This window comes from Streptopelia decaocto (genome assembly GCF_964273445.1).
Source record: "Streptopelia decaocto genome assembly, chromosome: 16".
Taxonomy (NCBI): Eukaryota; Metazoa; Chordata; class Aves; order Columbiformes; family Columbidae; genus Streptopelia; species Streptopelia decaocto.
This window is the reverse complement of record NC_138671.1, coordinates 8,954,621-8,970,213: the sequence shown is the minus strand read 5'-3', so window position 1 is coordinate 8,970,213 and position 15,593 is coordinate 8,954,621. Positions and strand designations below refer to the sequence as shown.

Genomic DNA, 15,593 nt, shown 5'->3' with positions numbered 1-15,593 from the left:
TCCAAAGGTGTTTGATGGGGCAGGAGGCACCAGGGGAAAGAAGGGTTGTGTTAACACTTAAAAACTATTTCTGATGCTGCATTTCATTCACGTAAAATCAGGATCGTTACTGCTTGACACACCTGAATCAAAACGTGGAGCTGCTAAGAAGGCTCGGCTCTGCTGTGGAAGCTGGTGGCACATCTCCCAGCGCCCTCTTCCTCCTCCTCACAATGCAGGTGTTCAGGATAACTAATTCCTCATGTTAGTGTTTTGTTTGGTTTTGGTTTTTTCCCCTCCTTGAAAAATGAATGACAATTTTTACCGGTCCAGCAAGCTAAAACAATTACAGCCAATATATGTTATGAGACTAACAAAGTGTTGGGCTTCTGAAAAATCAGCATCGCACATTCTTTCCCAGCAGTGACTTCAAAACTCAAAAGCCCTCAAACTTACTTTTTCCTACTCCTTTCATCCAGCTACGTGACCTTAAACACCAACCAGTTCAGAAACCTCCAACAAACATGAACTCGTGATAACTGAGCACGGCAACACAAGCCCATTAACATGACTCCAATTAAAGACGTCGTTGTTTGGCCATTACGGTGTGAACCGTTTATCTGAACTGGATCAACTTGCCCCGTTTTATTTCCTGGAGTCCACGTACCGCTGTTTAACCCATATTTGCAAAAAACAACTAAAAATGTCAACTTGAGACTACGTACAGAGAACCACAGTCTCATCTGCAGGCAACAGAGGCACAAAGATGACTTCAAAATGCTACTGTATTTGTGAGCTTCAGTTGACCTTTCTTTAGAAAACAGGGCAATATTTGCTGATCTCAGTAGGCTTATTAATTTTTTTAGCATTTTTTAAGTTGCTTTGTGAGTACTGGTCAATCAAATCATTACAGAAGTGCAAAATATCATAAAAGTTTATGACTACAGCTATTCTTCTGGCAGCACAGAAAGAGTAAATGGATTAAAACCTGGAGGAAAGGCAGCTCTGGTTTGACTTTAGCCCAGCACCCACCACTGAGGAATCCAAATGACTATCACAGAAATCACACGCAGGGTCCCGGTCCCTGGCTGGCAGCTGAACTCACGTTCTGAATTTCGCTCCCTTATTTTAACACCAAACCCATCCTTCCCACCCACTGCAGCTTCACTTCTGAGGGGGCATCGCTGTCAAGAGAACCTGACACCAAGAGCAAATCGCAGCCATCAGATCAGACCTGAAAGGATGGGGATGTTTAACTTACATTTGTTCTCTCATTCTGGATAACATATTTACTCTATATTCACTACTTATTTTCAGCTAACTTCAACTAAGAAATTCAGTCCAGTCTGCTTCCTTTTCCAGGTACCATCAGTCAAATCCAACCACATCGTTTTCTCTCTCGGTTACTAAATTCAAACCATTTTAAACATCCTGCTTTCATCTTCAGAGCTCCGTCCCACTTCTTAACCGTGCTGCAGATACAGAAGAATGTACTTGACATATAAAACGTGCATGTGATGCCTTTAACATTTTAATGCCGTGTATTGTGTTGTAAACATCTCTTCATGTTTTATCTCCTTCCCCATAAATCAGAGGCTACTATCTTAGAAGTCTCAAAAATGACATGTGTTCTCTCTAACATAAATGTAAGACTACTCCTTGAAACCTGACTCAGCTTTCAAAAATAATCAAAACACCAAGCTACGAAAAAGCAAAAGATCATCAACCAACGTAATATCATTTTCTCCCACTCCATTCCTATGACAGCAGGAGTACAGGATCAGAAAAAATAAGTCACAAAATTGATCTTCACCAATCAGAAAACCAATGTTTCGTTTATTCTTTTTTGTCATTTGTAAGGAACAGCACTAAGGTAAAATACCCTCTTGTGTATTTGTACCAATATCCAATACCAAAAGAGTCGGGAAAGCAGACAGTATGAAAAAGTGATACACTAGAAATAATTATTTGCTTTATTCAAGATTAACATGCAGTGCTTACAAGATGAAACCCCCGAAAATACTTCCATTTCCTCACCATAACTGCAATTAGTAAGACCTATACCTTATAGTGGGATTTTCCCGAGTTTTTGGCTAGTTTAGTAATGTTAAAGTAGAAGTATGTTTCAGTCCACTCCTTGGTAAATGTTTCAACTAAAAACCACTATAAAACATTTATTCGTTTGAGAAGATATCACACCAATAAAGAACACCTGTCCAAAATAATTTTAAGTTACTTCAATGACGGGAAAGAAGAAAGAGCACCGTAAGAAAAAGAGAGGGGAAAAAAAAGAAGCAAGCAGTTTTAGCAGGTGGCACTGAGAAGTGGTGACATGTTGTAGTACAATACTGAAGGGCTGGAGGACATAACGCGGTGTTGGGTGATGTGGAAGAGAACCAGGGACCGCTGGATTAACGTGCCACGAAAATGTTAAATGAGGTGCGAGGTACGAGCCTGAAGTCGTGCGATCCGAAGGGGTGAGGCGGAGGCACAACTGCCTGGAGAGGACAAGAGAAATCAAACACTTGCTTTTCTTTGGCACCTTGCGGCAGGAGTTGAGTCCTTTACAGCCCCCGGACCCAACGCGCTCGACAGGAAAACCCAAGGACCCTGTGGGATTTATCCAGACCCCCAGAATTCATAACATTTTCCACCAGCCTGAGAGATTCTGTTTCTTTCAAACTACTGTCTAACATCCATTATCCCAAGATCCTTCTCCTGACATTTGCTACACAAATGTTTCTAGGATGACCTTGCTGCAGAACAGGCGCTACGGCTCCTCCTCACGCAAGCCCACGCACGAGTACTTTTTTGTCTGTATTTTACAGAATATTTTCACATGCAACCTTATCACCGTCATTTGGCAGAAAAAACATAAATCAACTTCTTAAAAACAGTTATTCAGTTTCACAGAATGGTCATAAAAATACATTATTTCTACTTGCATCAGAAAGTACAGCTAGAATTTAGAACTTATGCGTTGAGAATGAAATTTGTTTGTAAATACATGCCTTTGGTTGATAAATATCCAGATTGTTCCTCTATAAACAATGGAAAACTACAGCGTTGCCAACTCCCATTCTTTCTTTATTATTACTTTCTTGTTAAGGATGGTGAAAGTGGAGCAAGAACCTCCACTCTTGTAAATTTTTGGAACATTCCAGCTCTTGTGGTTAGGAAGAAAATGTTTAAAGTATGACATGCAGCAATCGGAAATCAAGAGGGCAAGTGGCAATTAAAAGATTATTTTAGACCAACTTCCTGAAGAAACAAAATGGGACTTATTAGTCTCTCTGTGTTAATACAGTCCTTGCTCCCTCTGCCATAGTTAATTGAACTTAATTATCTAATTCAGCATAATTCAAGGGGGTCAAACTGGCCTCAGCTCCTACCAGATTGTTAAAATGAAATGGTCAAGAGAAGGGAAGAAAAAAAGAATCCAAAACACAGCATTCAAACAGTTAAAAGTTTGTATCAATACGTCCACAAACAATAAGGAACCTCTGTGATATTTTCACAGGACCAGGCCCTTCACATCCTGTCCTAAATCACCAGGAAGAATCTTACACAATCGACACTTTACCTTCCCACGACATATTTGAGGATTTTAAATCGCGAGCACAGATTTATCAGGGAAATGAGGGGTGGGAAAGACGTGTTGCTCTTAAAGATGTACAGATTTATAGCACTATGGGAAGCGGAAAGACGGTTATCATGTAAAAAGGTCCTTAAGGGACAGCAAGGAGCAACAAGGGAAACATGAGTCACGAGCTGCCAGAGAAGAAGATGCGTATGGGGAGCAATGGACAAAGCGAAGTCGCAATAAAGGAAGTTCCAAGTCAAATATGCTCCATCCCAAAGGCCGAGATGGATACCCAAGCTTATGGTATTTATTGAAAATTAAATTCCCAGCCAATTCAGACACAGCACCGGGAAAGGGACGTTCTGCGACTGAAAGGATCCATTGAGAAACAAGGTCATAGACCACGGCTCTTTTCTTCTGCTTCATTACCAGCTCTGCTTCTTTCTTTTCCTTAATAAGAACAGTCACCTTGAAGGTCTCTCCACACAGTCTACAAGCAGCTCAACACCAGTGAGTGTGCAAATGTAGAACATTCAGCTGAGATTGTGAAGAACAGTTTTGCACTTTGTGAGGCCAGAGCGGGCGTCTCTATTTAAGGGCACATTAACAGTTGTTCCTATGGTGCAATGAGTATAAAGTGAATTATGAGCCCAAGCACAAACTCATCGCACTCCTAACTTTCCCATCACAGTACGCCTTAAAAGCATCAAACTCCAAATTACGGTGCGTGATTCCTGGTGCTCCCAAGTATTTCAAGATTTTTAAAAGTAACATTTTAAAAAGTGACTTCCAAGAGTTTAAAAAGTAACTACATTTGAGACAAAATCTAACGTGGAGCAATACGTGGAAGCTGAAGACAAACAGCTATTTGTGCATGACTATCATCTCTAAGAAGATATAGCAAAGTCTCAAGGAAGACAAGTGGCATAGGAGTCTCTAAACAAGAAGAAGATAATTCTCCTCTTAGTCCAGCAGTATCCACGTCAAAAGATTGATAGAGTCACAAAATGAGTTTTTAATGTTAAAATACCCTGAAGTAAAGGGAAAAAAGGAGGGGAAAAAAAGTGTACCTGCAAACTGTATCAAAAACAAGAAAGCTTCACCTTAGTTATGGCAGCTTTTCTACCCCGACTTTGTGAAAAATATGTACATGATAACCGAATCTATAATTCAGAAAACACTGTGACTTACTTAAAATTATTTTTCAAGGCTACCTAAGTGTTTTTCAACTTCAGTAGGCTACATAAATATTTCCAAGCAACTAAAAATCAGACAGCATCCTTCCTGTTTCGCAGAGAAAACAGACACGACATTAGCTGCCTACCCCAATTTTAAGCTCCAGGATGTAGATCACAGGGGCCTCCATGCCCTGTGACATTACTGGGGTCCCAAAACTCAGCCCCCCCGTCTCTCAGGTCATTCCTGGAATACTAAAGTGCTACCAAAGCTGGCAGCACTACTGCCACTTCTTTTTTCAGGCCATACTTACAGCTTAATGTGACTGTGGCTACTACGCTTTGTAAATTGGTTCAACACCACAGGATTGTTGCCTGTTCACTACCCTGTTTCCCCAAAAATAAGACAGGGTCTTATATTAATTGTGCTCCAAAAGATGCCCTTTTTTACATGTATAGCTGCCTGGACACTATTTAAACTGACTTTTTTTTTTTTTTATAAATTGTAACTAGGGCTTCTTTTTGGAGTAGGGCTTATATTTCGAGCACCCTCAAAAATCCTGAAAAACCACGCTAGGGCTTATTTTTTGGGGGGAAACAGGGTAGTTAGGCTCCCCTTTGGGACACAGGAAGAGCCTAACAGCAAGTTTGCTTCACAGCTGGGTCTCAGGAGAGTTAAGAGATCAGCATCAAGCCCCATGGGCACATTCACATGTGCAAGGAAGCTCAAGATCAGCACCTGGAGCATCTGCAGCACCGAACAGCTACCACACATGTGAGACTTTCAGTATTCCAGGATTCAGGATTCCAGCCTCAACAGAAGCACATACACCCCAGCAAAGCCCCGCTCCAGATGTTTAGAAAGGTGCTGTGTGCCATTCCTTAGACAGATCCAACAAGGTCATACAATAACGCAACCGAGGACCCAGGCTTATAAGGCTGAAGCCCCCGTGGCTATTCTTACACTCCTATTACACAGTTCTTCCTATGCCATTTTCAGTGACCCATGCTTGGTATTATCAAGATAAACATTATTATTGGGGGGCTTAAAACCTCATCAGCTCAATTCTGAATAAACATGCTGTGCCTTGCAACTATTCTTTAATTTGCAGACTTTAATTCCTTCCGTGGTATCAGTTTTAACAGCTCAGAGCTCGGGCAGCAGCTGAAGGCACAGCGTAGCCAGCCACCCATTGACGCTCCCTGGCAGCATTTCAGAAGCCAGGACAGCACCAGTTTGCGGCGCAGACGAGGAGACGGACTGACCTGATTGATGGAGTTGGCAGCACAGGACGCCAGGCCGGTTCCGAGGGAGGCGAGCAGGAAACAGGTCAGGTCAAACGGGACCGGGGCCATGGCAAAGCCGGCAGATGTGGTGCTCACAACCAGAGCTGCAACACAAGCGAGAGCACAGTTCAATGCATCAGTAAGAAACCATCTCCTTTCTATATTCCACTAGAATTAAGGTTTCTAAACCCTATAAGAACCCTTGTGCAGATTAACTTCTTGCTACTTTTATGGATCAAATCACCTCCATGAGCTGTGTACAATTAATACTAACAGTCTACATAAAGAAGTCAAAGATGAGGAGAACTGTCAGGCTTAAAATGAGAACCCCAGAAGCATCAGCACATTAGTAGAAGAGTTGAGAATACAACGTTATCACATTGTTCCCATTTGACATGCCCACCTCAGGCAGAAGGTACAATCACATCATCACACGGACCCAGCAGCTCTTAAAAGCCTGAAAATTGGAGTGAATTAATAAAGATCCATTTCCATCTTGTCATCCAAAATTATAACTTCAGTACAGTACTGCAAATCACATCCTTAAAATCAAAGTTACCTAAGTCTCAATCCTAATACTGTCATTACCCAAATAATAGGTCTTATGGCAAGAAATAGTATGACATGAAAAATTTCTTATAAGTCAGCACACTTACTAAATATTTTCCTCACAACCTTGCACCTTACAATCCAAAATGAATAGTTATTAAACAGAAAGTATTTACATTATGTTCTGCATGTAATTATGTGTTCCAGACCTCAGCTAGCTCAAACCAAAGCATCAAAATGTTCTTATCTTCCTGATTCCTGCAAAGCCTCCTGTTTGTCTGAAGTTAAATGACAAATAAATAAGCTTTGCTGACTGAAAATACCTGGATTATCTACTAACCAGCATTACTTGAGATGAAAAACTAAACGTCATGGCAGAGACCTGCCAACAAGGACGCACATGCAAAGTGGTAATTTTAAGAACTGTGCCTGTATAAGAACCTTAGGATTTAATCCTAAAAAGACATTGAAGAAAACTTGCTGCTCACCAAAACTTTTCTCCAAGTATTAAAACCTATCGGCAGCTGAATATTGTTATAATACTACTATAAACTTTAATTATTTAGCCCTGTTATGGATTCACAGGAGGCTGTTGCACAGGCTGGCTGTGGGTGCCTGACACTGAGGTCCGGCTTTGATTTCCCAAGACAGCATCACCGAGGGCAGCCCGGATCTCACTGTGGCCCCTTCCGAGAATCACAGACAGGTTTGGGTTGAAGGACCTTCCCAGCTCCCCCAGTGCCCCCCCTGCCATGAGCAGGGACATCTTCACCAGCTCAGGTTGCTCAGAGCCCCGTCCAGCCTGGCCTGGGATGTCTCCAGGGATGGTTCAGCCACCACCTCTCTGGCCAACCTAGGCCAGGCTCTCACCACCCTCAGGGACAACAATTTCCTCCTCATGTCCAGCCTGAATCTCCCTCCTTTAGTTTAAAACCATCACCCCTTGTCCTATCACAACAGGCCCTGCTCAAAAGTCTGTCCCCACCTTTCTTATCGGCCCCTTTTAAGCACTGAAAGGCCACGCTAAGGTCTCCCCGGAGCTTCTCTTCTCCGGCTGAACCCCCAAACTCTCTCAGCCTGTCCTCCAGCAGAGCTGTTCCAGCCTCAGATCATTTCTGTGGCTCCTCTGGCCCCTCTCCAGCAGGTCCATGTGTGTCCTGTGCTGAGGGCTCCAGAGCTTCTGATGCAGCCCAAGATACAATTATCTTCTGCACTGCAAGACGCACATTGCCAGCTCATGTCCCACCTTTCACCAACCAGCACCTCCTCCACAGGGCCGTTCTCCAGCCCTTCATCCCCAGCCTGTAGCGACACCAGGAGCTGCCCTGACCCAGGTGCAGGACCTTGCACTTCAGCAGCTTCTAAAATACAGGAAAGGTGCAACTAAGCCTCATCCTTCTGAGAAGCTGTGAAAATAACCACAGATTCTGTAACTCCACATGGATGTGCAGGCACTCGGCATTAATGAAAGGCTGGATCCCATTTATTATATAAACACAACATCATATTGGTTCCAAAACTGCTGGATCCTTCTTAGTAGACAGCACAAGAAAATGTGAAATGAAATGTTTTGCAATTGATAGAGCTAAAATATACACTGAAAAGGTGACAGTGAAACAGCGGCGTTCACTTTTCTAAGAGTGATTACATTCATTTTTTTGCATTATAAATCACACATCCACTTCTAGACAAGAATTTAATTAAAACTTATCTTAGAGAGCACTTTACACCAATTTATTATGGGAAAACACCAACTCATTTACTGAAGAAAGGTGGAGCAGATTGGCAAACAGTCAGTGTAACATTATCACTACACTGACCTCCAAGAAATTCTAATACTGTACAGCTCCAGCACTAATTAAAGTCCCCATTGATTTCTCAGGATTAATTTCAGCCAGCCATTTCAGTGTGACTTATCAGGATCTCATTAAAAAAGGTGACGGTACATCCCCTCACTTATCCCACTAAAACAGGTATTTGCAGTTGTTTACGCATTCCCTGCTCATCTCAGCTCCCAGAAATTCAAATGCAACAAGTTAAGAGTAAATAAGAAAACGTCCCCTTTGGATTAGGAAGTTTATTTTCTTTTACCATGGAAGCTATGGTTTACTCTTCTACTTTCCGCATTGAGGAAAAGTATATTTAATGGACATCACATCAAGGGAATGAGGTCATTGACTCTGTTTGTTTTTCAATCTTTGTTAGCTTAGTGCTTTAGAGGCCAAATTAACTTCACCTTATTGCATAATAGATGGAATTGATCCTTTCAAGATTTGTTGATGAGAGCTGGCATTATGTATGCTCTTCAAAAAGAAGCCAGGATTAAACTTATGATCTCAGCCTAAACCTAATTTTCAGTCTTTTAAACATCTTTAGCTTTAACAAAAATTAACAAGGGACATTTTTCTCCAATTTCAATGTAAACAAAAAAGAAAATGCTAGTGGATTGATGACAGAGTGAAACACAAGAAACACAGGATAAAGGAAAGGTAGACAAACGTTTGAAACCTATGGACACAAGTACAACTTTCTAAAGGAGATCCACATTACAGGTACCTGGGGTGAGGACTCAACTCTTCCAGCACGGCAGAGATAGAGAGATGCTACAGACACAGCCCCTTCCTCACCGAGCCTGCAAGTTGGCTTAAAAATCCTACAGCTGTTTTGAAATCAGCAGGTACGTTTACATCCGATCCATGCTTACACATCCACGTCTCTGATAGATGCTACACATCGAGCTGATCGTCCTTGCCAAAAGACCTACCTGCAAGATGCTCTTTACTACAAAAGCCACAGTAAGGAGCAGCACTACGGGCTGGGCACAGAGTGGCTGGAGAGCAGTCAGGGAGAAAGGGACCTGGGGGGACTAATGGACAGGAAGCTCAACATGAGCCAACAGTGTGTCCAGGTGGCCAAGAAGGCCAATGGTATCCTGTCCTGTATCCAAACTAGCGTGGTCAGCAGGACAAGGGCAGTGATCCTTCCCCTGTACTCCGCACTGGGGAGGCCACACCTGGAGTATTGTGTTCAGTTCTGGGCCCCTCAGCTCAGGAAAGAGATTGAAGTGCTGGAGCGGGTCCAGAGAAGAGCAACAAGACTGGGGAAGGGACTTGAACACAAGAGCTATGGGGAGAGGCTGAGGGAGCTGGGCTTGTTCAGTCTGGAGAAGAGGAGGCTTAGAGGTGAGCTCAGCACTCTCTAGAACTACCTGAAGGGCAGTTCTAGCCAGGTGGGGATTGGGCTCTTCTCCCAGGCAGTCAGCAATAGGACAAGGGGGCATGGGCTTCAACTCTGCCAGGGGAAATTTAGGCTGGAGATTAGAAAGCAATTCTGTGCAGAGAGAGTGGTCAGGCATTGGAATGGCTGCCCAGGGAGGTGCTGGACTCACCGGCCCTGGAGGTTTTTCAGCTGAGATTGGACATGGCACTTAGTGCCATGATCTAGTAAACGGACTGGAGTTGGAACAAGGGTTGGAATTGATGATCTCTGAGGTCTTTTCCAATCCAGTCGATTCCGTGATTCTGTAATATCTCTCGAGGATTTGTGAACATCTAATGAGAACACTCAGCATTTTTCATATCATGCCTGCAACACACTCCCCCCAGTTAAAAAGTGAAGTTGAATCTTCCTGTGGTTTTGCACATAGCTCATCATATTTTCCATCTGTGATCACTAGGGAAAACATCAATGTAAACTTGAAGTTAAATTAAAAATGAGACAACCTGAAATTCTTAATGTGTTAGCATTAAGTTGTTAGAATTTCCTCCCACTACCATACTTTCACATCTCTCCTATTTTCAGTTACACATAAACTTCAAGATAAAGTTGAAAATAATGACATTTATGGTTCTGAAAACTTAATCAGACAGATGCATGAGCTTTCCAAGCGCCTGGATGGTAAGATCCAGCTGTTCAGACAGCAGCCAGAGACCACCACAAAGAAGGCAAAGGATGGAAACTGGGTTATGCGACAAGTAATTAAAAGCTGCTTAATTGTTTTCTATGGCAAAAGAATATAAAGAAAAATCTTTTCCTGTTGGTAAGGCAGAGCATCTAATGGCACAGTCATCAGAGCTGCAGTTTACATGAAGCAGGAGGGTATGGTAATCGCTAAACTCATTTCCTTTCAAAGGTGAACTACAGTTCAGAATACAAACAAACAGTCTCTTACTTCAGCGGGAAGAGAAGAGGGCATAAGGAAGTCCCATTTTAGCATAATGCAAAGTTTGTTTTTTTGTTATTTCATACTCTACAAAGTATAAATAAAGAGCCTGCCAAAAAGAAACACACAGGATATGAGATCTATCAGAACTTCATGGGTGAAAGGAGTTGAGTTGTGTGTCAGTTGTAACTTAAAAACTGACCTCGGAGAATTTATTTTTCTTTAAGAAAAAATAAAATCAAAGAACTCCACCAATATATTCTTCACACAATATATAATTTGTCTAAATGATTACACAAGTTGGAAAAAAGCTCATTCTGGTTCCTTGCTCCACACACTACACCCAGTACTTCTCCTCCTCCTGTCTCCTACGACCGATAACAACCAACAACAGAACTCCCCTCCTACAAACCCCCTCCATCCAGCTTTCTCTTTTATACTTTCTACTTCCAATAAAATCTCCCCACCCCAGAGCATCTTCCCCACCAAATATATCATGATCACAACAAAAGGTAGCATTAAGGGGTTTTTGTTTCTATATCTCTACACCTTCTCAACAGGTACAAAGTTGACTACACCTGCCTTGGGTTGAGAACAGCACAGCTCAAAACACAGACTCATACAAAACAACAGACAAATGGGAAAGGAATGAAATTCCGTAACCTTGGCCTTCTGCAGGTTTCAAGGAACACCCTATTTTAAAATCCCAGTGGTACTTTCTTGCCTGTCAATATTGCCTTTCGCATTTAAAAGAGTCTGCTAGAAGCTGTTGAAAAGTTTGGCAGCAACAGTGAGGCCACACAACAGAAGTATCAGATAAAGTTATTTTCTTCAGAAAATAACTGTTCCGTCTTGGCGCAGTTCTTGAGGAGCACCAGTATTACCCACATGTGGTACTAACACCGAGCTTACCCCTAAGGAATATCAGCAAAACAGCTCATTCTCTCTCTCTCCTTTTTAAAGCAGCCACTTAATCATTGCATTGTAACTTTTAATTTCTGGATCTACTGAGAGTTTTAAAATTTAACTTTACTTCAATAACTCACCGGCTTTCAAGTTCACACTTAAGAGTCACTACAATAAAATCACCTGACTGAAAATATGCCACAGGAGCCAGTTGTTCTTATAGCACTTCAGTTATCCATGGTGAGCCCAACAAAACCAAAATATTGCTAAGACTGAACAGCATGGGGGAGAAAAAGGCAAGAGCTGTATTACACAGAAAGAAAGAAGAGGCATTAGTGAAGTGGTACATGCCACAAAGCTGCTGCAAATTTGAAGTACAATAATCCTGATAACTGCTGAACGTGGGAATCATCACACCAAAACCCACCCAGTGCCTGTAACGTGCTAAAGAACTGAGATCAAACAGGATGCACAGAAAGGAAAAAATGACCAGTAGTACCTGTAAGCTTGATTTTGGACAAGCGTGCCAAAATTCCCGGCAAATCATCCAGCCGTAGCTTCATTTCTTTCCACTGTCTGTCTTCTTTGGATTCTGCTCTTACTGGTGTGACTGAGTCTTCGGTTTCTGCAGCTGAGGCCACTTCTCTCAACTCATTTCTGCTCGATGTCTCAGACAAAGGTAGATGAACAGGTGAAATTGGGCTAATCTTGTGTATAACCTTTTTTTCTTGATCCAATTGCTGAAGCTCACGAAAAGGAGATACAACTGAATCTGACTTAGGTTTGGCTCGTTGGCTGAGGTCTTTGTTGTATTGTGTTACATACTAAATGGAATGAGAAATGTTAAGGCAAATAGTTAAGAAGATGTTTCTGTCTATTTTGGGTTATTAACGACATCAGTATTATTTCTATATTATTGTTATTGTTAGCAGAATTACTTCCTGTGATGACAAGACTGAGTTAGTGTGAATTTCAAACACTTATTTCACACATAAACAAGTTTCTGAACTTGGACAAAATATCACAAAGGCAGCTTTTCATCTCACAACTGCATCAATAAGGTTTACTAAAGCTTGAGGAATTGCTTCTGCATAAAACTATTTCCTCCATTGTAGTTTTAAGAGCAAACTCTACTTTGTTCATATTCAAAACTACCAGATAATAACATCTGATCAATTCACCTTTAAACAGAGGTACAAACAAGCCCATAACAACTCCAGCCTCCAAATATAAGCACTAAACTTGTTGTATCTTTAAGATACGTAGAAAAAAAAGAAAAATGCCAGCAATTACAATCTACCTCCTATGATATAAAATCACCTCCCACATGAAACTATTACTGTTGATCCCAAACTATTTATCTAGACATAACAATTTTCGAGGGCCGTTCAAATTAACATTTATTGAACAGAATGTTAGGAAACAGTTGCTTCCTCTCTTTTAGAACTGTTACAGAATAAAACACAGAATAAGAGCATTTAGCTTCTATCTTTCTGTTTTCTCTCCCAACGTATTCTATACACTTCAAGCAAGAGACAGGCTAAAACAGAATGAGTTTTCCACTACTCATGGTTTGAAGTACACATTAATATGAGGAGGAATGATCTGAAACTCTGAATGAGTGATGTAAATACACAACAGGAAAAAAAAAAAGAAACTGAGAAGTGCTGGAGATCCCCAGAAGGGTGGAAAAGACCCATCTCTTGCTTCATACAGGACTGAAGCTCCAAAAATACCAGCTGGTGTACACACTTCTTGCAGTCAAAGCAGCCACTCGCTATATGACTTAGTCTTATCCATATTTCACGTATACAGCTCCAAAATACAACAAGGAGGAACTACTCAGGGAAGAGCAAAGTACATGTTTTACTACCATTCTCTTTCAAGGATGTGAAACATAATTACAGCTCTTTTTATACATAAAACTAAGCAAAAGGAACTCATTATGTTAACGAGCTCGGGAGTTTTGAATCAGATTAACTGATTGACTCTTCAGTCAGAACACACTACATCCACAAGTGAGTTCTATCTGTCACTTGTATGACTGCCAACCAAGACCTGACTTTCTTGATAGCATTTTTATAAGTAATAACTGTAGAAATCATTCCATTTCATGTTTCTCAGCAGGAGATAAGTTCTCCACTTCAGATGCACACAAAGACCCCATCAGGTCAAGGACACATTGTGGCACACAGCATTGTCCTTCCTACAGGTCTCCTCCAAACTCCAATGTTTTAGACACCAAATGTTCAACCTTGACACAATGCAGAAAAGGAGATGCTTGGAATTGCCTGAGTTTGGCTAATAAGAAAAATACTATTTTAAATAACCTAATCTCTGTTTTGACTCATCATATGGGACAAACCAAATTAAAGAATGAGAAACATGGGTTAAATACACTCTGTGACTTACCATTCGTTTGAGAAAGTTAAAGTACTGAAATGTAATCAATCTGTTATTAGCGGCGCGGCACAGGTGCACAAACTGGCACGGGACCTGCCGGATTCCAGTGTTCTTCAGGTGCCAGACAAATAATCCTATTTAAAGGAAAAATGAAAATGTTACATTCCAGTTCCTTGTCCACCATGGAGTTTGTTTCTGTTTCAGATCACAATGTTTGCTGCCAGCTGTGACAGAGACCCCCCAAAATGGGAACCAGGCCTGCTTGGCTCCAGGTGAAAGAACTGAAAGTGCAGCCTTGCCTTCATGGTTTGGGGTTTTTCTTCCAAATCTCTCAGCTCCCCAGAGATGCATTTTGTATTTCTTCTTCCCTGACTAACTCTACATGCCATAAATAAAGTTATCTTGGTAAAATGGCACAAGCAGCACTGAAAGGAAAGAGCTGACACAGAACCACAGAATGATTTGGGTTGAAGGGCCCTTCCCAGCTCCTCCAGTGCCCCCCCTGCCATGAGCAGGGACATCTGCACCAGCTCAGGTTGCTCAGAGCCCCGTCCAGCCTGGCCTGGGATGTCTCCAGGGATGGTTCATCCACCACCTCTCTGGCCAACCTGGGCCAGGCTCTCACCACCCTCAGGGCCAACAATTTCTTCCTCATGTCCAGCCTGAATCTCCCGCCTTTAGTTTAAAACCACCACCTCTCGTCCCATTGCCACAGGCCCTACTGAAGTCTGTCCCCATCTTAGCGGCCCCTTTTAAGTAAAGAAAGCACAGGACTGAAATCAAACACACCAAGAGAACACCTCTGCATGACACGACTCCTATATCCCTGTATAGAGAGATGCATACAGACATACACACGCTCTTTAGATCACTATGCAGAGCAGCCTCAGGGGCTCCTCGTCGCCCCGGCCCTGCCCGCCCCACACATCCCCGGCGCGGCCCCCCTCCGCCCGGCCCGCGGTACCTGCCATGGCCCGGGGCGGGCGGCAGCGGCGGGCGGCGCTCATGGCCCCGCTGCTCCCGCCGCCCTCTCCTCTCCCCTCACCGCCTGGGCGCCGCCATCTTGCCCGCCATGACCTCTAAACGCCTTCCGGGTGGCGGGGCGGGGGAACGCGGGTGTCCGGGGCGGTTCCACGGGAGCGGGTCCGGGTGTCCCGCACCCCCGGGGGTATCGGGCCCTGTCAGGGTGCGGGAGGCGACGCTGGCCGCGCTGTCCCGGGTCGGGCCGAGCCGAGCCATCCCCTCCGGCTCCCCGCGGTGCGGAACGGGAGGAATCGCAGCGCGGCCCCGGGCGGTGGTTGGTTCTGCAGAGCGAGTGCGGGAGCGGCTTCGCACCGAGTGTCACCTGCGGGGCGATAAATAACCCCCGAGGGGGAGAAGCGCGGGGTGGATTTTGGGGCTTGGGTGTGACAACAGGTGGAGGCGTTTGGGGGGTTGGCGGGGCCGGAGACTCCGGACACCTTGTCCGTGAAGAAGCGGCCCCAAAATCTGCCTGGAGCATCCTCAGCTGCCGGTTCCTGGTGCTGGTGCAACTCCCTCGTAGAACCAC

At 43.3% G+C, this 15,593-nt stretch overlaps 1 protein-coding gene across 2 annotated transcripts in view; it reads right to left on the bottom strand.

Moving 5' to 3' along the window:
* The window catches only part of COX10 (cytochrome c oxidase assembly factor heme A:farnesyltransferase COX10), a 105,643-nt gene extending 90,520 nt beyond the window's left edge, over positions 1–15,123 (bottom strand). The window contains exons 1-4 of one of the 2 annotated variants that reach the window (XM_082067224.1): positions 15,009–15,123; positions 14,054–14,178; positions 12,141–12,465; positions 6,004–6,128 (exon numbers count right to left, since the gene is read on the bottom strand). In XM_082067224.1, the coding sequence (XP_081923350.1) occupies positions 6,004–6,128; positions 12,141–12,465; positions 14,054–14,178; positions 15,009–15,051 (618 nt within the window). In that variant the 5' untranslated portion in view covers positions 15,052–15,123. The remainder of the gene's footprint in view (positions 1–6,003; positions 6,129–12,140; positions 12,466–14,053; positions 14,179–15,008) is intronic. The other variant, XM_082067225.1, reaches the window with a different exon arrangement.
* Positions 15,124–15,593: the final 470 nt, after the last annotated feature.